The sequence below is a fragment of the Sander vitreus genome, chromosome 4, assembly GCF_031162955.1.
Source record: "Sander vitreus isolate 19-12246 chromosome 4, sanVit1, whole genome shotgun sequence".
In the NCBI taxonomy this organism is placed as follows: Eukaryota; Metazoa; Chordata; class Actinopteri; order Perciformes; family Percidae; genus Sander; species Sander vitreus.
In genome coordinates this window covers 22,973,687-22,995,541 of record NC_135858.1, presented here as the reverse complement: position 1 = coordinate 22,995,541, position 21,855 = coordinate 22,973,687, and the positions used below count along the sequence as shown (strand labels likewise).

The following is a 21,855-nucleotide window of genomic DNA, read 5'->3' as shown; positions in this document are numbered from 1 at the left end:
ACTCATAGTCTCTGCCCATATGTGACCTCTACTGACTAATTTAGGAAATTGCATCTCTTCGCCAGTCATTATGGCCACAGTGCATGCTGCAAAGCAGGAGTCAGCAGAGAGCACGTTAAACTCTGTGAAACATCAAACTGCTGCTTGTTGAATCAGAGAGGACCCAACAGAGAGGGTCGTCCAGCTCCAACTCCCTCTGCCCTGAACACAATTATCTCATTTCCCCCCTGAAATGCATCCAATAATGTTTATTGGCTGAAATAAACGGTTTTATTTTCATATCCTAATCCATCTAAATGGCATTATGTGAAATATTACAAACAGGTCTGTGTCTGAACAGCTTGCTTTTGTTTTCTCATACAGGCTTAGAAGAAGAAGAAGAATGCCTTTAATTATCCCACGAGGGGAAATTCACAATTTTCACTCTGTTAGTACAGTTGCACACACATTAAACACAGGCCTGAATTACAAACATGCTCAGGACCCTATACATGCTATCACACTAATGGAGAGATGTCAGAGTGAGGGGGCTGTTTTGGGGTTCGGTGAGCACCTTGGCAGTGCCCAGTAGGTGAACTGGCATCTCTCCAGCTACCAGTCCACACTCCGTACTTCGGTCCGTACGGGGACTTGAACTAGCGACCCTCCGGTTCCTAACTCCCTACGGACTGAACTACTGCCACCCCCTCTAGAAGGAACAAGAGCTCTAGAAAGAACAAGAGCTTTATTGTAATAAAGTTACATTTAGGAAGATTAGTGACTTGATTACTGACGTGGAGAAAAGGGCATTTAGTTTAATGAGTGGGATTTGTCACTGTTGACTAGGGGTGGAACGGTACATGTATTCGTATTGAACTGAAACGGTACAGGCGTCTCGGTTCGGTACATGAATTTACACGGAGAATACACGGTATAAAAAGAAATAAAACTTGCGTGCAAATTAATTACTGTAATGCGGAACTAATGTAATGCGGAACTACTGTTAGATACGAAGGTTCTAGGGACACCTAATCTGTAGCCTTAGCTCTGAAGCTAGCCGAGCTCCATCTACATGCAGTTTTTTGCAGGTCGACGGTCCAGTGAGTGAGTCAGAGATAGCAGCACTAAAGGACGAGTATGGCGAGTGGTGGCGAGGACCCGTCGGCCTCTTTAAGATCGCAAGTTTGGGAAAACTTTGAGGCTGTATGGATGAAGCCTGGAGCCTCCCGTGTCATGCCCTCCCGTCTGGTGCCATCCCAGCCTCAAAAACTTCGGTCTTTGGGTCAGTTACAGTAGTAGGCTACAGGCGAGAGAGTGGTGGATAAGACGAGGACTGTGTGTCGGCGTTGTTCAGCAGTTGTTGGGTATGTAAGTGGAAATACATCTAACATGCTAACGCATATCCGACGCCATCACCCAGCTGTACCAAACGCTGGGACGAGACAAAAGAAAACTGTCCAACTTCTCCTCCCTACAGGGCTTAACCAGCCTTTAAATACAAATAGGGCTTCAAGTATTTGCTGCATGTGCTCGAACCTCGTTACAACATGCCATCCCGTCCACATATTTGTTGTTATTATTGTTTATATATGTAATTTGCACTTTCAGAAATAAGAGATGCTGTATTTCCAGTTTTATAGCTGATTGTCTTATTTTGTTTACAAGTTACAGATGGAGTCTGGAGATGATGTGGGGTACTCTTTGTTTACAGTTTACATCTTACTTTACACACTAAAGGCTGTTGCAGCTAGCTCAGGGGATAGACTGTATGACACTAGGTGGTACAGCCTGAGACATGCACAATAAAAAAAAATTTGCCTTCTGCATTTTTGTTATGCTTTTCCCTCCATTGTATTGAACCGAACCGTGATATCTGAACTGAGGTATGAACCGAACCGTGACTTCTGTGTACCGTTCCACCCCTACTGTTACAATATTACAATATTCAAATAATAAGTCAGCAAAGTAGGGGCTGCCGGCTGCCGCAACTAACAATTGTTTTGTTGATTGAACTGAATATTTTTTCCATTAACTGATTGGTCCATAAAAGTCAAAAGTGCCGTTCAAAATTTCTCAAAGCCCTTATTGGCATAGCATATTTCTTTCTATTTCTATGTTTTGTTTTGTGATATGTGGTTTAATATCCTAAAAGATCAAGAAAACAAACACATATTCACATTAGAGAAGTTGGAACCTGTATATTTCAGCTTAAGGACTTTTTGATTAATAGATTATCAAAATAGTTGCTGAATCATCATCCTCATTCCTCATCACCATTAATTGACTAATCGTTTCAGCTCTACAATACAGTTAAAATATGCATACACAAACATGCACTTGGAAATTGGTTCCATGAGATTATTCTGGCAGTAATAATACGCCCAACATGAACCGAAGCAGGAGTCATCAGCCACAGTGGATTTAACATGAAACACAGCCGTGCAGAAAGCCAAATACACTAAACCCAGAAGTAATGGCTAGTTGCTATTCAAACACATTCTCAGCGTGGAGTCAACTCACCTCCTCTAGCTCTTCCTCCTCACCTGACAACTTGGCTTAGGCTGTAAAAAAATGTGGCCGGGTTGGTTCAGTGGGTAGAGCAGGTGCACATATACTGAGAGGTTTATGCCTCGACGCAGAGGTCCAGGTTTCAAATCCGACCTGTGACGATTTCCTGCATGTCTCCCCCCTCTCTCTCTCTCTCTCTCTCTCCCCTTTCTCACCTAGCTGTCCTATCAAATAAAGGCGGAAAAGCACAAAAAATAATATTTAAAAATTTTTTTTAAAAACGTTGCCAAAAGGGGAGACTATTACCAGGGGAGGAGCCCTGGCTTCAAGTCAGGTCAAATGCAAAAAAATAAAAATAAATGAGACTGCTAAATTCCTCCATCAGACTCCAATAAGCAATCCGCACTCCTCCGTACACTGACGGATGGATCACAGCCCAGCCTCGTCCATGCCTCTTATCCTCTCCTCATTCTCTGGATTAAATCCATAGAGTCTCTGTCACTCTACTCCTCTCCTCTCTCCCTCTCTCTTTTCCCTCTCTGTCATGAGCATAATCCATGTGCACAAACTACACAACAAGCCAAAGCGGAAGTCCACAGAGCAGAAAACAGAGGGCTAGTGTTGGCCAATCGCGGGCTATAAATAGGCTTCTGGAGTTCATCATTGTCTCTTTGCATGATGGTGAAGAGCCTAGAGGGCTTGGAGAGAGGGAGCAGGGCAGACCAAGCAGCATCACTCTCTGCTGGCTTTTACTTCCCTCCTTGTATCGACTCCACGCTCCCTATCAGTTTCACCATTCCTGATTCTCCTCTTCTGGGGGGAGATATCTGAGCCAAGCTGGAAGCGCCAACATCCATCCGTTTTAGTTTTTTTAATAAATGACTAAACTAAAAAATAGGAATACATGCTACAGAATACAGCAGGATGACTTTTTAGTTAGCCACTGACCGTACATCAATCTTTCATAATGTAAAAGGTTACGTGTGATGTGCTCTAATAAAGTGTGATAAGACAGTGAATGTCAGTGGATAAGATCACAGTTAAATACCACCAATGCTCTCCATGTAGTATTGTGTCATGCTCAAGTCCACATGCACTTAAAAAACACCAAAATACTGTTGCAGTGGTGAAATTACTTTTATTCACTGTACCGTGAAAATTGTGTATCTCCAAAATTGGTGATTTTTAATTTTTTTAAACAAGTAAGTGTCCCTTTGTTGTCTGAGAAAAACCTCCCAATTCTTATGTTGAATACATTTTTTGGATCGTCTTACAAATGTTGTCAAAGTTGAAACGATTTGAAAGAACATAACTCCTTACATTTAGCATCACATTGCCATCAATTAACTCTTGTCAACTCACTTTACAAATAAAATCTGCCACAAAAGAGGTTCCCTACATAAAATACAACTTGTGTTTTGTGTAATTGTCCAACAATGGTTCAAACCATGAGGAATCAGTAGAGATGAGGGACATTTTACTAAAAAGGTATATTCCTTAAACTATCATATAAAAAGCAACACAGACAGAAAATGAGTTTGGCTTCAAACTCTCCTAAATCACATAACACACAAAAAAATTTCTCTAGGGAGACAATTAAACCTGGTTGTTTAGATGACGCAACTGCACACATTAAAAAAATGTGTTCCTAATTTAGGTTTGTACCAAACAACCGTCTTTCCTTATAAATGTGCGTGACATTGCACCGAGCATCACAGATATTACATTGTAATGTTTTAAAAAGTAAAACAGAAATCATGCAAAACCTCACTACTGTACGTGGTATGGTACAGTATATGACCAAAGAAAACATAGCGCTAATTATCAAGTACATGAATGACGATGATTCAATTTAGCTGAGATTTACTGTTATTGTCGTCAATATTTGTTAGCTGGTCAGTGGTCAGCTAGGTATGACAGGGGCAAGATATGTGTCAAGAGAGAGAAATGTCTAATTAAGCTATTGCCCCCATGAGTCACACAGCTCACTTAAACTTATCCAGAAGGTCTCTGGAGACCGTGAGTAATCCACTGAGCAAGAAGGGACATCCCATGCTCTCAGCAGAAACACCTGTAAGGCATTTCGTTTAATATTGCACAGATTTATAGGACGTCCACTCGAGAGATTTCTCCGCTTTCTAAATTACTAATAGTTATCAGAGACACAGTAGGATTAGCAGGAGTATACAGCCAACACACTCCAATTCACTATTAGTATTTCCTGACAACATATAATGTATTACCCTCCAGATAAATCCAGTGCAGGATCGGACTTGAGAAATGTCAGATGTGGTTGAGAGAAAGACTCTCAAACAAATACAGTCCTTAGCACGAAATAAAAGGTTGATTGCCCACTAGCAAAACATGGTACTTTGTTTTTCTATATTCCCACATTCAGTTAGCCTACTTAATTTGAATCCAGTGAAGTCATATTGTACTTTCTGCTTTAAGGGTGTTTGAGGTTGTTCACATCTATATTTGATGCACAGTGTAGGAGCTGCAGCACTTTTTTTCTCTATAGTTCAAAACTTTTTAAACAATACAGCAGGACAATGAGTCCAAACTGACGTACAAAGCAACCAAGGAGGGTTTTAGAGCCTAACAGTGGAATGCTTTTGCTTTGCCAAATCAGTCATCTGACCTCAATCCTACCAATCATGTGTTAAACCTGCTAAATACCAGACAGATGAAACAAAAAATAGAAAAGAAAAATCCCACAAACAAGCAAGAAGGAAAGCTGGCTGCAGTACTGCACTGGCAGAGCATCACCAGGGGGGCCTGCTGCTTACACACTAAGCATTTTTGGCCACCTGGGGGCAGCAGAAACAAGCCTTAACACAACATTGACATCGTTTCACCTTTTAAGCTGATGTAGTGAGCTTGTTAGCAACAGTTACTTTACACATTGAGCAGACATTGGGCAACATTAGCATTCATTTGAAGTCGTGTTTCTGGCCGTCTGATGAATGTAAGGCTAATATTCACTCTACTTTTAGCTTAGTTTTGGTCTCTACCAACTCCTGAGGGAAGTTTCTGGCTCTTTAGCTGCTAAATGTTTCACTATGTTCACTAGCTAGTCACTAACTTTTTCTGTCTGCTGTTCAGTACTGGGCAGGAAGCATACAGTGGGTCTTTAGAGCTTTTTCACAGATAAAAGCTGCCTGCTGCAAATGGAAACAATCCTTAAGAGAGCAGTGAGTTAACAAAACAGTAATGTTGCGGTCCAACACAACCCATATAGTGCAAGCTTAAGAATTCCCTCTGTTGGACCACAAGGCAGAACTACTTCATAGTAGTCTACAGTCTACAAGTGCATCAGTCTGCTGCACTTGTTTTTTACACAATTTTAAGTTTGAACAGGTCATCACAGTTTAAATGTATACAGTAATCTCTTCCCATGTTTGAATTTCAAATTAAAATTGAAAGGTCTATTATAGAAGCTTTAAGGTTTTATCGACTGGCAGAGATCATTTATGTCCTCATATAGTTTGGGGACTATGTATAAAAGGGTGAACAGTACCTCTGCACTTTAACCTAATTGTTATGATACATTTCAAATTCAGCGTGCTTAATAATGTGTAATTACAGAGCCAAGACAACACAAAAAATGATTTTGTCCTAACTGTGTGTGGGTATAAAATCCTTAATAATAATTCCCTACACATCTATAAATACACACTACACAATGCATTGCTGTTTCTAAAACAAACTTGGGTGTGGCGATGCATCAGTGACGATCTGAGCTTTCGGAGCAAAACAAACATTTCAAACATTAATTTGAAGTATTCAACAGAGAGAAATTTGAATGAATCAACCTTACATTTAACAATGTCTTACTCTTGGGTATTGAAGTCCTCAAAACAGTTACCTCTTCTTTCCATTTGGGGTTGCTAGTGTGCAGAATTACCTTAAAGCTTAAGCTCCTTTATAGACAAGTTACCATCCATCTGCTTCTTGCTTCTAACATTTAACTCTGACTGTTTTCTAGCAGGAGCTTCTGGGATATACGATATTATAAAATATATATATAAAAAATATTCTGCGATATATTGCAATTCATTACCTTTTTTCCAACTGTCAAATTATGTCCCCAAAAGGAAACTTTGTCAACATCTGTTTTATCTAAAAATATACATATCTCTGTTTTTTCACCTCACTTCAATTGTATTGCTGCAAAATGGGATTGTCAAGCAGACAAGCTGACCAACACATATATAATAACAGATCGATAATTGGGGTCTGTGTATCGATACAGTATTGCCATGGAAAATATCGCAATACTATGCTGTATCGATGTTTTCCCCCACCCCTATTTCTCATACATGGAGATGGCAGGTCTCTCCCATTCAGTCTCCCACCCTCTCGCCCGTTCATCAATAACCACTCTCACCATCTTTCTCCTCCTTTTCCTCCCTACGTCTCTTCCCCTGTGTCCTGACTCCTCCCTCAGTTCAGCCTGGTGTCCACTCAGCCTCCCTCCGCTTCTGCTCATCAGACCAGTGTCTCTCCTCACCTCAGTCATCTCTTAATATTACTGAACAACCACAGAGAGGATCAGCTTCTCACCTCACTACAGGTAGGTGTGTTTAAGTTATGAAGATACAGAAAACATAGTTCTCTTCACACTTATTGTAGGATTTAACAGTATAGTGACAAGTTGTTCTTATCAAAATAGTCAAATCAAGAATAAAATGTAATGAAAGCAACAACAAAAAAAATGTTTTTAGATTTAGAAACAAGTGTTGCTGGTTTGCATACAGTTAAGAGGCCTATGTCTTAAAGTTGGACACTTCCTGTCATTGTCTTGGATAGAATGGGTTTATGCCTCAAAAGTGTTTCCTGAACCTCAACAGGAAAGCCATCAGAGAAGAAACTGGAGAAGTCATACCTGGACTACGCTGAAATTATCCCTAAACAGGGTTTTTATAAATTATTTTCCAAAGGTTGTTTGAGGACCACAATCTGTATTGTAGCTTTTGGCAGCACACGGCAGTTGTCTGAGGCCAAGGCTGTTAAACATGTGTAATTAGTAAGTTAAAATGCAAGGAATTTCCTGTTTATCCAGAGCGATATACTAGATTGACGACTTTCTGTGTGGTTGACGACCCGTCGCCATAAAAAAAACATTTAATTTTTGAAACTCAGAGCTGACACTGGTGTGGTGTTGATACAGACTGTATTCTGTCATTATATATTTGATGGAGGTGGTTTGGTGCTATCTGAGCAACGCCAGCAGGTATACTTTGCATTTTACAATCAGGTAAACTTCATGTACGCTGAAACAAAACAGGGGAAAGAAAGAGCAGCGTATCAAAGCAAACTGGTACCTCTCCTTTTATAGGTATTTTTGCATCTAGCCTCAAGTGTTGCAGATGGCATCCGTCTGCTGAGCAACACTGCTCTGTACTCAAGTAGAGAGATGTTATATATACAGTGAATGGAAAATGTACACAACAGGCTCTCCTGCATGCTTACAGAATGCCTTTCGGAGGAGGAAACAAGTGCGGCTGCTGCCAGAAAACCGTCTACTTCGCTGAGGAAGTGCAGTGTGAGGGGAAGAGCTGGCATAAATCCTGTTTTCTGTGCAGTAAGTATTTAAGTTTTCTGGTAATCTGCTTTATTTGTCCACTGACTCCCAGCGCATAGACGACTCGGAAATCACAAGAAGTGCCGGGATGGAATGCAGAGTATTTGGCATCAGGGTATGAAAGTGAGCATCTGCAGGTTTTCGCTCAGACATCTCAGCCCTTATTTGGATTCAGTGGAAACATGTGACAAAAGGCTTGGTCTTCCTTATATGGCAGAGGAAGGTACACATACTCCCTCCCTCCAGCACAGACAAGTATTTATCTGAGCCAGCCATGCATCATAGTTGGTTTTGTTCTTTAAGATGTCATGCATAGTTTGCGGTAATGTCACGGCTTAACATCTGCCTTGAGAGTTTAGTTTGTTTGGTTTGCTGTAGATGCTTGTGAGAGTAAAGAAAACATAATTAGACATAGACTTATATTTCTAAATTGTTTTTCTCCCTGTCTTTGTTGTTGTAAGTGGTCTGTAAGAAGAACTTAGACAGCACAACAGTGGCCGTCCATGTGGATGAGATCTACTGCAAATCATGCTATGGCAAGAAATACGGGCCAAAAGGCTATGGCTTCGGAGGTGGAGCTGGCACTCTGAGTATGGACACAGGAGAAGGACTTGGAATCAAGCCTGAAGAGTGAGCAAAACAATACTTCCTGTTAATTAAATTACTGAGAACAGTATAAAGCGATATACTGTACATCCCGATTATAGAAGGACAAAGTACATTTCATATAATGTTTACGTTTTTGAAACAGAAAAGTGTGCACAAACTAAACAACTTCTACATATGTTGAATTTAAAGTCACAACTGAGGGATGAAACATAAAAAGGAGCCACAGGATCTGTGTTAGTAGCTCTTAATACATTTAATAAAGCAAAGTCTTAGAGATTTCGTCCAGCTGTTCAGTTTCATTCCTTATTGCCTTCTTTAAAGATCTGGTTTTCCTTGACAGACAAGCTCCTCATCGCCCTACAAACAACCCCAACGCCTCAAAGTTTGCCCAGAAACCAGGGGGCTCCGATGTGTGTCCTCGATGTGGGAAAATGGTGTACGCAGCCGAGAAGGTTGTTGGAGGAGGCAATGTAAGAAAGATCGACGTATACCGTTATCTCAGTGTATAAATTGTGCTTTAAATTAAGAATAAAAGTGGATGATTTGTCAGTTCTCTGTATAATTTTAAGCTTGAACCAACTCTCTGCTATCTCATCAGTCCTGGCATAAAGGCTGCTTTCGCTGCGCCAAGTGTGGCAAAGGACTCGAGTCCACCACCCTCGCTGATAGAGACGGGGAGATCTTCTGTAAAGGTCTGTGTGTATCAACTAATTTGATTTAGGGCTGGATGATATGACAATATATAGTGCAAACCGTATAAAAATGTCTATTGTATATATATATATATATATACATATATATATATATATATATATATATATATATATATATATATATATATATATATATATATATATATATATATATATATGTTGTTCTATATCGTTTCTAACGCAATATCGAAAAGCCAGTGGCCAAACTGCGTTATGGCAATATTTACTCCATTTGGACGCAGATTTACACTCTGATCCTTGCACGTTATGTTTATTTTGCACTAAACTTCCTAATAAAATGAGAAATAACTCAGTACTTATTTGTCAGGTATTTAATTCACACAGGAGTATACAAAACAGGCTTTACCATGTGGTTATTTCATATAGACTATTTACTAAATTACCAGAACACATGCTATATTGTGATATATATCGTTAGAGATATGAAATGACTAGGGATGTCACAATTTTGAAATCATGCCCCTAGTATTTTTTTTGTCTCCTAACTCCAGCCTACTTGCACACGTCTAAAGAAAAAAAACACAGACACAGCATAGCTTTGTGGCTTGTAGTATGCAGCTTAAGACACAGCATAACGTTAGCTTACCAGTAGCCTGCAGCTGCGCTACACCATGGCCACTGCCGGAGTCGGAGATGACAGAGAAACAACAAACCTGGAAAAGCCACCCACTTCACCGTCACAGTCACATTTTGCCTTCCCTGTGAGTTATGCAAACAAACAACCAACGGTAAAGTGTGTGGGCTCCGACGGGACTTCATGATGGATTTGGGTGCCCTTTGTTAAACTCATGGTGCATTCAACTGCACCTCGTGAAGGACAAACTAGATAAACTCCAACTGTTGTTGTAAAGTACCCTCCTGCCATCTAGTGGCTTTTATTGTGGCATTGCCATCACTGCTGAACCTGTGACCTTAAAATCGAAAGTCAAATCGAATCTTGGATTTGGAGAATCGTGACACCGATAGAAATGGTTGGGATTGAAGATTTTGGCCATCACCCAGCCCTAGCTGTTACTAATGAGAAATTATTTCTAGTATTTTTTTTAAAAAACAAATAAAAACTGGTAACAATTCTCATTAGTGAATCAATACTGCAGCAGTTGTTTTGGAATGGCGGTGTATAATTGTACAACATACAGTGCTTCAGAGGTTTAACTCAACCAGTGACATCTGAACCTCAACCTGCAGCGCAGAAGCAGTTGCTCTAAATTACTTAAGACAGAGGCCCAGCAGATCAGCAGCCCGTCTGACCTTTTGCCATTTAGAAGTTTTTTTAATTCATTTTTGATCATGACTTCATGTAAAAATAAGCCAGTCGACAACAAAAAAAAAAACGTAGTTCTGATTATGTGGCTCTGCAAATCGAGGTTAAATAAATTACTTTTGTTTAGTTTGTCTGCCAATGTTTTATGCAGCGTTTCTCAGTCTTTGTATTTTCATTCACAGGTTGCTACGCAAAGAACTTTGGTCCCAAGGGGTTTGGCTTCGGTCAGGGTGCAGGAGCTCTGGCTCATTCCCAGTAAAGCCTGAAGCCTCGGCCTACCTGGAACTGACATCGCTAGGATATCATCGCTTCCAGGATCCTTCAGTCAATATCCAGCCTATTTTACCCTGCAAGTTCACTCTAGCTAATGGCAAACAGAAGTGAAAGATGCACACAACACAGCTTTTTGCACGAGTTTACCAAGTAGATTTTGCTCTATGTTTTGCATTTGAATCTGGATTATGATGCCCTAGTATTTGACTGCTTAAAAAACAAGATATGCTATATACAGTATTCAAAACACACTAAATTCTGACTCTGTGTTCGGATGTGCACATTGTGTATTTAAAAAAACAACAACTAAACTCGGTGGTTGCCATACTAAGACACTTGCACTGTAATAACAAAATGGAGTCTGGCAGACTTTGAGTTTGATTAACATCTGAATAAGTCGGAGTCTGAGAACAGAACAAGATTAACATTTTTCAAGACAAAAAAAAAAAACAGGCTCACATTTAGCTTCAGTTAAACTTAAGATTTTCTCCTTTCTGCTTTACATGTCAAATGGTGTACATACTGTCTTAAGAAATGCTTTGTTGCTAAGACACAAAATAAATATCAGGCAAACCAAACAATGGAATTATTTTCTTATTCCCAGTGATGCAAAATTTGGCATGCTCTACACAATTGTCGTTCTTTTTTATGGTTCTGGTCTGATGAAATCATTGTGTTTGTTTATGTGGTATTGGGTGTGCTTGTTATTCCTTCCAATCACCATCAAACAGAGTAAAATGCCAGCTGTTGTGACGAACAACGGCGTCGTAGTGCTCAGCCCCGTCTCTGCCTGCGCCGAGTTGGCACACTGAGCAGAGTGCCAGGCAGCTGTGATGGTGGGGGCAGCGGTTTGTTTTGGTCCCGACTACATGTGTGAGTCACATCAACAGCCAAACTAGCTCTGAAATCCACACAAAGATGAAAGTATTACTCTGGATCTGTTGCAGAGCTTTTATGTGTTTACATTCATAATAAGTGGAACAAAAACGTGTTTCATCTCTACACCTAGTAGACATTTCATTTCATATACGGTTGCTCTAAATGTCCTGCTGCAAGTATGAAAATAACATGGACATGTAGTGTATTTCCCATCATCCCTTTGCCCACCAGATGGCAATATAGAGACCTGATCTTACAGCGGGAGATCAGGTGAATGAGTCACATATTTCCACATAGTGAAAAAAAAATCCAATATGATAATTTGATTTTAAGTATATTAGTATAATATGCTATAATACAAAGAACTGCATCACTTTAATAGAAATCTGTTTTAATTTTGTCATTTTGTATCAATTGCATTTACATTTTGTTTTGTGATAAGTCTTGTATCTTAATATCGAAACTAACCGTTTGCTAAACCCATCCCCGAAATGTCCATGCACTGCAGGTCTATCAGGGTTTGGATTTCTCCACGTGTTGAAGTGGTCTGTTTGAGGCTTGTAGTGAGAGCAACACTCAAAAACACAAGCAAATATATAGGGATTAAATACCGTTTGTCTGCTCCAACAGCTAGCATGGGCGGCTAACTAGCTTACTACCTACAGTAGTAACCGAGCATTGCCTCCAAGGAACGTTTCTACATAAGTTTATGGGGTAACAGGTAGGGCTGCACAATTAATCGCAATATGGCCTACTCCAAATTGCAGGGGGGGCCCAATATTTGTTAAGGCAAAAATGTGTGCCAACCCATTCTGAATGAAGTGTTGTTTATTGCTGCAAGAGACGTCCCAGCCTACAAATCATATCCTACAGACAAAAAATAAAAATCTTTCGTACAGATCCTCACAAAAATCACACTATAATCATTTACATTTTTTAAATGTTAATATTTTTCAATGAGAATAATGACACAAACATGATCATTCCCTCCAACATGGTGAATCATATCGCAATCGCAATATCAGTCAAAATAATCGCAATTAGATATTTTTCTCATATCGTGCAGCCCTAGTTACAGGTTACATTTCAAACGAAAATAAGCCCTGTTCACGACTATCATATCCACTGCCATTTCCACTCTGGAATCTGATCCTAGATGCTATCTGAGTTTAGGTCAATGTTAGCATCTCTGTCCTGTCCGGTATTGGATTTGGGGAAGTTTACACGTTTCCGTTATAGCTTTATTAGCTTTAGCATTGTGGCTGCAGCTAAGTTGGTGTGGCGGCAGTTGCCATTTCAGCCAGCAAAAAGAGTCACTAGCTAGAAATGAGAAGTCTGCATTTGTCTAAAATCAAGGACCCATTTTTTAAAATATCACTACAAATTGTGATGGTAATGGTTATTACTGTAAACTGCATTATGTGCAAGAACGGAAAGCTTGACAGGAGTAGCAACAGTAAGTGAGACTTATCAGACTTTACATTAACACTACATTTTGAATAAGAAATTAAACAAAATATTGCTGCTGTTACACATTTACATAACATACATATAATGAACAGTTGAAAGTAAACACTTTGAACTCTTAAAAGACTTAAACAATAGGTATACTTTACAGGAGAGTGCTACTCTAGTGTAAAAGTCCTATGTAATCCACTGGCATCTGAATATATGAGTCAGTGTTCAGTTTCCTAGATACAGTCCAGCAAACACACACACAGCACTTTGTTAATCCTGCTGCCATATATACTGTGGAATTATAATCAGCTACCATGAGCCAACAGCCTGGATCTCAGTGTCATGAATCAAATCAGCCTCAGGGACTTAAAAGTGCTAACTCAGCGAGAGTAAAAGAACAGCCCGGCAAACAATCTAACGCTACTACCAAAAGAAATAAGAGGATACGCTTACAGACAGTGCAAACAATTCAATTATCTTTGTACATCCACAGATTAATTTCACTAAAGAGACAGATTCAGCGCTAGAAGTATTTCCCATGGTGGTGTCCCATCCTTGATGGGAGTTTGAACAAAGCACAGTGGCCTCTCTATAAATCTGAAACTGTAATAAATAGCAGGGCTGGTGGCCCAACAGGTCACAGTCACTGTAGTCTCAAGAGGCTGACAGCTCTCCACTGTAAGCAGGATACAATGCAGCAGACACACATATGTTGCCACATATGTAAAGCATGTGTTCAGTGTAAAGTGCAGGAGATGTACAGTAAAATGCTGTCATTTGGCAAGCAATATACAGAGATTGATTTGAGGAGTATGAAAATAATTATCTCAAGTCTATGACTAGGGCTGCACAATATGAGAAAAAATATGCAATAACATGATTGAATATCGCAATCACAATATTACCAGTGATAAATTGACAGATAAAGTGTACTCCGTTCTGCTTTCAGTGTACTGAAAACACTATAACAAATGATAAAGCATTACAAATTGCTTGTTGCATGCAGTACTGGTTTTGTAAGGGATTTCTCAATTAACAATACAGTCTATAAAATGTCAAAATATTGCAAAGAAATGGCTATCCCATATCCTCAGAGCCCAAGGTGACATCTTCAAATTACCTGTTTTGTCCGACCAACAGTCCATAAAAGAGAAGTAAAAATATAAAAACAGAAATAAGCAGCGAATATTGAAATTTTAGAAACTGGGATCTGGGAAAAAAAAAGAACAAAAAAGACTGAAATGATTACTCAATTACCAAAATAGTTATGGATCAACTAATCCATTAAGTGACTAATCATTTGACAATGTTTTACTTGATTTGGCAATTTTAGAAACCCTTTAATGCACGGTTTCTCAAAATGTGTATGAAAGAGTGCCTATTGAGGGAGGCCAGCATGATGAAAGGCCGCAGAGTAAAAATGCACACACCTCACTTTCACATTAAACCCCCAGGTTTTCCACCAAAAAAAGCTAATTTTAGCAAACGGTACTAGCACTGATGACAACTGCGCCACTCGCCAGGTGCCAGCTTCCCACAAGTTGTCATTCCTAACCTGACAGATGCTTGTTAGGGGGGCACAGTTTAACCTGTAGCAGAGTAGTGTATTACATTTAAGCTATGGAAAGTGAAAGTACTGAAATGTACCGCGGATGATCCAATATTGTAAATCTGGCACCACACAAAATGTTTCTGAGGGTCGCCATTGGCCCTTTGGGCTGCACTTTGAGCATCAACGCTTTATTGACTTTATTTTAACAAAAAACAGCCTTGCAACACATTAATAAACACAAACCAGACACAAGTGATTTTGTGTCCTTGCATGAGTAAACTGAACACTTAAGTGTGTTACACATTCATCTGTGTTTACATTTTGCTCTGCACACACAAACTCCACAAAGCGTGCACACGTGCAAGCTAGGACCCAGAATCAAAGAGTGGCAGCATCACATGGTGCTGCAATTTGTCTAGGTTTAGTTGTTGGCCTTAGCTAAACATATACTGGAAACTGCATTCCTGTTTTAAAACCACAGCTTAGCATTGTCTGCAGCTATTATCCTAATCAGACCAACGGGGCCCGGCAGACTCAGGGGGGGGGGAACAGGGCACGTCTCCAACATCACTCTCAGTAGCCAAAGAAAATCTCAGAAAATCATCTACAGCTACAAGACAAACTGTTTTGCTGCTTGAAGTTTGCTTCAATATGAGGGAAAAAGAAGCTTGCACTTTCTGTATACACAGCGGCTGTCTGTTAGGATGAACAAAGCTGGTGTACCAGAGTAGAGAAGATCCTACCTATAGAGCGTGAAATAGTTCACACATGTAAAAGAAGAAAACTGATTAACAACTGACTGAAAACCGCTGAAGTGAAAATAGACGAGGATGTTGTTCATCCCGTCCTGGCGCAGAGAAAATTTCACACACATTATTATGAAGCGGCAGAGAGCAGTGATCTGTCAACACAACACAGGCATCACAATCCCTGTTATGCTGAGACCACCCCGTCTCATGGTGTGTGGATTTGGGTGTGTGTTTCTATTTAAGTCTCCTTGTGATAAAGAGGAGGGACAAAAGGGAGCAGGAGATAAATATTCTGGTGTGTTCTTCTCTCCATCACTTTGTGTCTGTCTGCATCCACAGCATCAAAACAGAAAGGTAAGGTCATGAATCTCTGCTACATTTATTCAATCAAACTGATAGTTATAACCCCACCCCCAGTCAGTGATACAGGTTGTGGGGGTTTGATCTGAGAACAGAATTTTACTTTAGATTCCATCAATTAGATTAGACATTGAAAAAAATATTGCTATTTGGAATCAAAGTATGTAAAATAATCAAAAGATCAATCAAACATTTGGTCTACAGAATGTTATTAAATAGCAATAAATGGACATCACAAGTTCCCAGAGCCCCTGGTGACGACATTAACTGGCTTTTGTCTGACCAACGCTCCAAAACCGAAAGATTCTCAGTTTGGTATCATAAAAAGGAATAAAACCAGCAAATATTCACATTTGAGAGGCTCGAACCAGCAATTTCTTTTGCTATTGTCTGCTTAAAACCTTATGAATTAACGATTAACAACTAATCGTTTCAGTTTCAGTTACATTAAAAACGTTTAAATGGAAATGTAAAAAAAAAAATGTAAAAAGAAGCTATGTAAAAAATGCACATTTTTATCCTTTTTCCTCTTTATAACATTTTTGGGCCTTGGAAAATTCAGCTGGACATTCTTTTAAAAAAAAAAAAAAAAGAACATTTGGGTCAGTGCTCTTCTGAGAATTAGGGACCCTGTCTAAATCTAGGTCTTCATCCAGGAAAGTGGGGGTGAAAGCAGGATATGTTATCTAACTGGAATAGCTGCCATGTTGAGGCATGCTTCTCTCCGTCTGTCATCACAGATATCAGCACTGGGAAGTGACTGGATGATTTTGTCCAGCAGGCCTTTCTACGAGTAAGAAATAACAATGCCCGATAAACAAAACACAAAAAAGCTTGATCATGTGAAAAGACAAGTCCTTTAGTAATTTAATATATAATACAAATCATTGTTAAAGAATAATGAAAGCAATGGGGTTAACAATTACAGCTTTAAGATCAACATATCTATATATGTACTGTATATTTCCACACCATACGGTCAACTGTGTGGTGGAATGTATGTATTATGGAGCTAAAAGGGAAACCATAGTTAAGACCCATTGGGGCACCTGACCCAAGTGGTCCCCACTGTTGAGCACTTCGGATGCAAAAGGTTTTATTTTTGTCTTCCAGGGGGAAGTAGCCAAGATGCCTGAGAAAGCGTAAGTGTATTGTCTGTCGTTATTGTTTCTATTTATGTATCAGTTTCATTTAGCAAATGAGATTTATCTGTAGAAACTTCATGAAAAATATTATATGGAAACTATTAGACACAATTAATTTAAAGTTTTGCTATCTGCAATTGAATGCTATATTTCTGTGTCCTCTCTTTATTTTCTACTTGCAGACCGGAAGTAAGAATTCAAGACGCTTCTCCCTAAGAAATCTAATACTTTAACAGGCGCACATATTAACATTGTTCCTGCGCCACTCAAATGTCACACTAAATTAAAAAAAATGATATATTTTTGCAGAGGAAATCTAAAATCTCAGCTTCTCGCAAGCTCATGCTGAAGGTGAGTCCCTAATCCAATTTGCATAGACTGTATCTTTACAGTAAATCAATCAGGTAAATTTACTTTGTGTGTGTGGTGTTTTAGAGCTTGATGGCCGCCAAGGCCAAGGAGGAGCTGGAGCAGGAGATGGAAGAAAAAGAAGAACAGAAGGCAAAGTACCTGGAAGAAAAATCACCTCCTATACAGACCAGTGGCAAATCGTTAGCAGAGCTACAGGTAGAATTTCACATTTACCACAGAGTTGTCCATATTTACAAACTAAAACTCTGAAATAATGCTGCTAAAGATCTGTTATTTCACTCAGGAGGTGGTCAAATTAACACCCACTTCCTCTTATTTTCTTTTTAGACATTATGCAAAGAGCTGCATGCACAAATAGATGTGGTGGACGAAGAGCGGTATGATATTGAAGCCAAAGTCTTGCACAACACCAGAGAGGTAACTGAACACTAGTTGAAAAGGACAATGAACAGCTTTGATAATTTCCACATTAACAACAAAAAATAAATAAATAAATAAATAATATTCCAAAGCATCACACTGATGTATCCAAACAATGCACCAAGAAAGTTTAGCTTCAAAAGGTCACATATTATGCTTTTCCGTATTTTTTGTCATGTCTACAATGTTATAATGTCAGATTTTTATGTTAAACAGCGACAATAATGATCTAAACATATTTTAGAGAAATCCCCGTGAGCTAAAACGTTCAGATTTCCAACAGTTTTTCCTACTCTTGGCTAGCTAAGTACTACGCAGCCAATTTGTTAAATTCTCCCCAATTTCGGGTCGCATTACTGCTAAAACATGTCTGATTGGGTAGTGTTTGGTTCAGAAGCCTTTATCTGCGATTTTTGATGGTAGAAAGTGCTGCTTCGTTCCAAAACAATCTAACGTTAGCCTAGGCTGTGTCTCAAACTGCCTACTTGCACACTTCAAACACTTAGTTTTAAGTATATAGTGTAGATAACGCAAAAAGTCAGTGCACTGAAAGTACCCGGATGACACCCTAAAAACGGTCAAAAAGTTCAGTGTGGAACGATGGACCCTACTCGCACTAAATGGGTGCCATCTTGACTACAAAGCGGAAGAGGAGGGACCAGGGACGTCGACCGGCAGTTAATTGGACGAACGCGTCACGTGGGTCTGGCTTCTCCCGAATTTCAAAACCGACCATAATGGTGGCTCGTTCGGAATACGATCTCGTATTTTACGAGCTTTACACGTTTCTGAAAACATTTGAAGCGAGAAATAGGCCATACGGTTGCTGAATCTGTCTGTTTTGTTTTTTTTATCGCCAAAGGTCAGTTTGTCATGCTCATCCCGCTCGTCATTTCCGCCAAGTGTTTTAATATAAGTGTTCCTTTTGGGACAATACTAACCATCGAAAGTGGGCACTACGGCAGTACGTGGTCAGTGCACATTAGCAGTGTACTGATGGAAGTATGCGGAATGAGACACAGCTAGGCCTGTTGCGATAGTCAATAAATCAATTACCGTATTTTCCGGACTATAAGTCGCATCAGTCAAAAAATGCGTCATGAAGAGGAAAAAAACATATATAAGTCGCATTTATTTAGAAATTTATTTCACAAAATCCAAGACCAAGAACAGACATTTAATCTGGAAAGGCAAGTTATTAAATTACACAATAGCACACAGAACAAGGGGCTGAATACGGTAGGTGTCCGCTATGTTAACGTAACGTAACTGCACTGTTGACGAGCTTCTCCCAGCAGCACGTTGTTCAAGCACCCATCTGTGGACTCGTTCCTCCAGGTCTGGCCATCTGGATTTCAGCGCGCGACTAGCTTTCTTTGTTTTCTTCATTGCAGTAAGGCTAACCTTTTCGCCAGTCCCTCACAAGTTTCTCACTCACTCCAAACTTTCGTTCTGCTGCTCGATTACCATTTTCGGCTGCGTATTTTACTACCTGCAGTCGCCTGCAGTTTCTTTTCTTTCTCAGTTGTCTTTAGGAGCAGCATATAGTTGTCACAAGCCTAGAGCGGCTGTAGACGGTAATGTTTTCAGCATGAAATAACATTTAAAACATGTTAAATTATATATATTTTGATATATAAGTCGCACCTGACTATAAGTCGCAGGACCAGCCAAAGTATGAAAAAAATGCGACTTATAGTCCGGAAAATACGGTAATCACACGATTAAAAAAAATTAGCTTTATCGTTTTTCCGGCCGCGATAATTTCCATTTGCATGCTTGTTTGTTTTCTTTGTCTCTCTCTTTCTCTCTACCAAAGAGTCTGGATGACCACTCGGTTCCTTAGCGTAAAGAGGAGTGAACCCTCTTGTCAGTCGCATGGTCTTTGTGTGGGGGGAGGCGGGACTCCAGGCGGAGAGAGAGAGACAGACAGACAGAGAAACGCTAGTTGAGAGTTGGAGCAGGGTTTCCCGCACCGTCAAAAAAAAAAAAAAAAAAGTAGTCCTATATGAGCGATATCCGCCGTGTTACTTTGCGTCCTGTTTTCTCCCTTTCATTCCAAAACACAGTTGACAACCTGCAGGTGGAGACAGGCTCGGTACATACACGCTGCTGTGGACTTGTCAGTCTCGTAATCGGTTTCAGGAAAGTGGCTGCATGTGTCCGACAATGCACAGAACATTAACTGGTACAAGCCTACAGCTGTCCGCGTGCGGAAGGTGTGTCAGAGTTGCGCCTGTGTGTGTGTGTGTGTGTGTGTGTGTGTGTGTGTGTGTGTGTGTGTGTCCGCCCCCGCAAAGCTCCGACCTGGCAGAGAGCAGTAGAAAGTAAAGAGACAGGCGCTAAAACGTAGCGTTACAGACGGAGGGTGAATGTTCAGACAGACAGTATGGGAAGAATAATGTGTTTCCGAACACTAAAGCATGAAAACACGTTCTAGTAGAAACCCAAAATACAAGTGTGAACCAATCATGTGAATCAATATGGGACATTTAAATCAACCGATTCTACAATGGGTCAGTTGAATAGCTGTCACTGTCTGTGGCAAATGACCTAGATTAACTTCCTCTCTACTTTCTCCACAGATCAAAGACCTAAACATCAAGGTACTGGACCTGCGAGGGAAGTTTAAGAGACCCAACCTGAGAAGGGTGAGGGTCTCGGCTGATGCCATCCTGCGCTCCCTACTGGGCTCCAAACACAAGGTCTCTATGGACCTGCGAGCTAATCTAAAATCAGTCAAGAAGGAGGACACAGAAAAGGTGGGTTTTAGGAAGAATACAGAGAAAAATACAATGTTGCTTTTCCCCAAAATACAATGACACAATCCTGTTATTTTCACATGGCACACAATGTGCAGCTTTGGCAGAGATGTTTTCCATGGTGATAATTTATTTGCGCTTTAACCCATTTACTGGTGTCCATATCCAGGGTGGGAAACTGATTAATGAGCTTTCTTAGCTTGCATAAACAAAATTAAAATCACTGGTGCAAGGCTCAAGATATCAGATTACGTCTAACAACGATTCCCATATCATATATAGAGTGTTTGTTTCATGGAGAGGCTCTGGCTGGATAGACATTTTATGCATCCAAAATGTGTGCAGTACACCTTTAGTCCAACACCACACTGGGAAAGACATCACACAAAAGTCTCTGTGCAGGAGAAGACGGTGGAGGTGAGTGACTGGAGGAAGAATGTGGAAGCCATGTCGGGCATGGAGGGCCGCAAGAAGATGTTTGATGCAGCAAAAGGCCAAAACCAGTAAAGAAACAGCTGGCTTTCATCTCAAGTCAAATACTATTACTTGCAAACCAAAGAGTGCAGAATACAGCATCAACTCAGAAGGAGCACTTCACAGGGTCACAGAGAATATTTTGCTATTTTATATTCAATACATTTTCACGGTTTCATTATCACTGAAATAAACACGGGATATGTCTCTCTTTGTGTGTTCTGTGAATATCGAAAGAAGGAAAGCTTTGCATTCACACAACCATCAATCGGGTGTGATAAAATATCAGTGGATTTATCATATTGTTTTCATGCACAAGTGTAGTTTTTGTGGGCTGCTTGTCACACACACACACACACACACACACACACACACACACACACACACACACACACTTAAAGTGAAGAAGCAGATAATGAACATCCAAAATGTATTCCAAGTCAGACAACTCAAACGTTGCTCGAAATAAAATCCGTAAATAACATGCATATTGAAGATGACCCAGTTTTCATCTAAATAAAAGACATAACAGCAACAACTAAGCTATAATTCAATATAAAACTAACTAAACAGTGAGGAAAGTCAACATGCACGTACCAAAGCGAAAGCACACGGCAATAAGGCAGATGGACAGCAGCACATGCGCAGAAATTAGCAGCGAGCTAGACCTGCAGGAGAGCTACTCAAAGTATGTTAGCTTAGCTAGCACAAGCAGTAGGCTAACGTTACA

At 40.0% G+C, this 21,855-nt stretch overlaps 2 protein-coding genes across 3 annotated transcripts; both read left to right on the top strand.

Moving 5' to 3' along the window:
* Positions 1-6,943: 6,943 nt before the first annotated feature.
* csrp1b (cysteine and glycine-rich protein 1b) lies at positions 6,944-11,285 on the top strand. Of its 2 annotated transcripts, none has more exons than XM_078249068.1 (6): positions 6,944-7,063; positions 7,965-8,074; positions 8,536-8,704; positions 9,024-9,153; positions 9,282-9,375; positions 10,864-11,285. In XM_078249068.1, exons 2-6 carry the CDS (start codon positions 7,966-7,968, stop codon positions 10,938-10,940), a joined length of 579 nt encoding a protein of 192 aa, XP_078105194.1. In that variant the 5' UTR covers positions 6,944-7,063; position 7,965; the 3' UTR covers positions 10,941-11,285. The 2 variants fall into 2 exon arrangements, with proteins under 2 accessions (XP_078105194.1, XP_078105193.1); XM_078249067.1 differs by lacking the exon at positions 6,944-7,063 and adding an exon at positions 7,622-7,723.
* A 5,795-nt stretch (positions 11,286-17,080) lies between these two features.
* Positions 17,081-21,321, top strand: tnni1b (troponin I type 1b (skeletal, slow)). Its single transcript, XM_078247306.1, has 7 exons — positions 17,081-17,094; positions 17,280-17,286; positions 17,407-17,448; positions 17,533-17,664; positions 17,797-17,886; positions 20,475-20,651; positions 21,054-21,321. The coding sequence occupies exons 1-7, from the start codon at positions 17,081-17,083 to the stop codon at positions 21,156-21,158; spliced, it is 567 nt and encodes a 188-aa protein (XP_078103432.1). The 3' UTR covers positions 21,159-21,321.
* The last annotated feature ends 534 nt before the right edge of the window (positions 21,322-21,855 follow it).

Bases quoted from the DNA above. Each gene is read 5' to 3' on its own strand.
- tnni1b (XM_078247306.1), top strand. The intron at 17,887-20,474 runs GTAACTGAACAC...CTTTCTCCACAG, and splicing joins TCTTGCACAACACCAGAGAG to ATCAAAGACCTAAACATCAA. The intron at 20,652-21,053 runs GTGGGTTTTAGG...GTCTCTGTGCAG, and splicing joins AGAAGGAGGACACAGAAAAG to GAGAAGACGGTGGAGGTGAG.
- csrp1b (XM_078249067.1), top strand. From the start codon at position 7,686: ATGGAGGTGGTTTGGTGCTATCTGAGCAACGCCAGCAG. The intron at 8,075-8,535 runs GTAAGTATTTAA...TGTTGTTGTAAG, and splicing joins TAAATCCTGTTTTCTGTGCA to TGGTCTGTAAGAAGAACTTA. The intron at 8,705-9,023 runs GTGAGCAAAACA...TTTCCTTGACAG, and splicing joins CTTGGAATCAAGCCTGAAGA to ACAAGCTCCTCATCGCCCTA.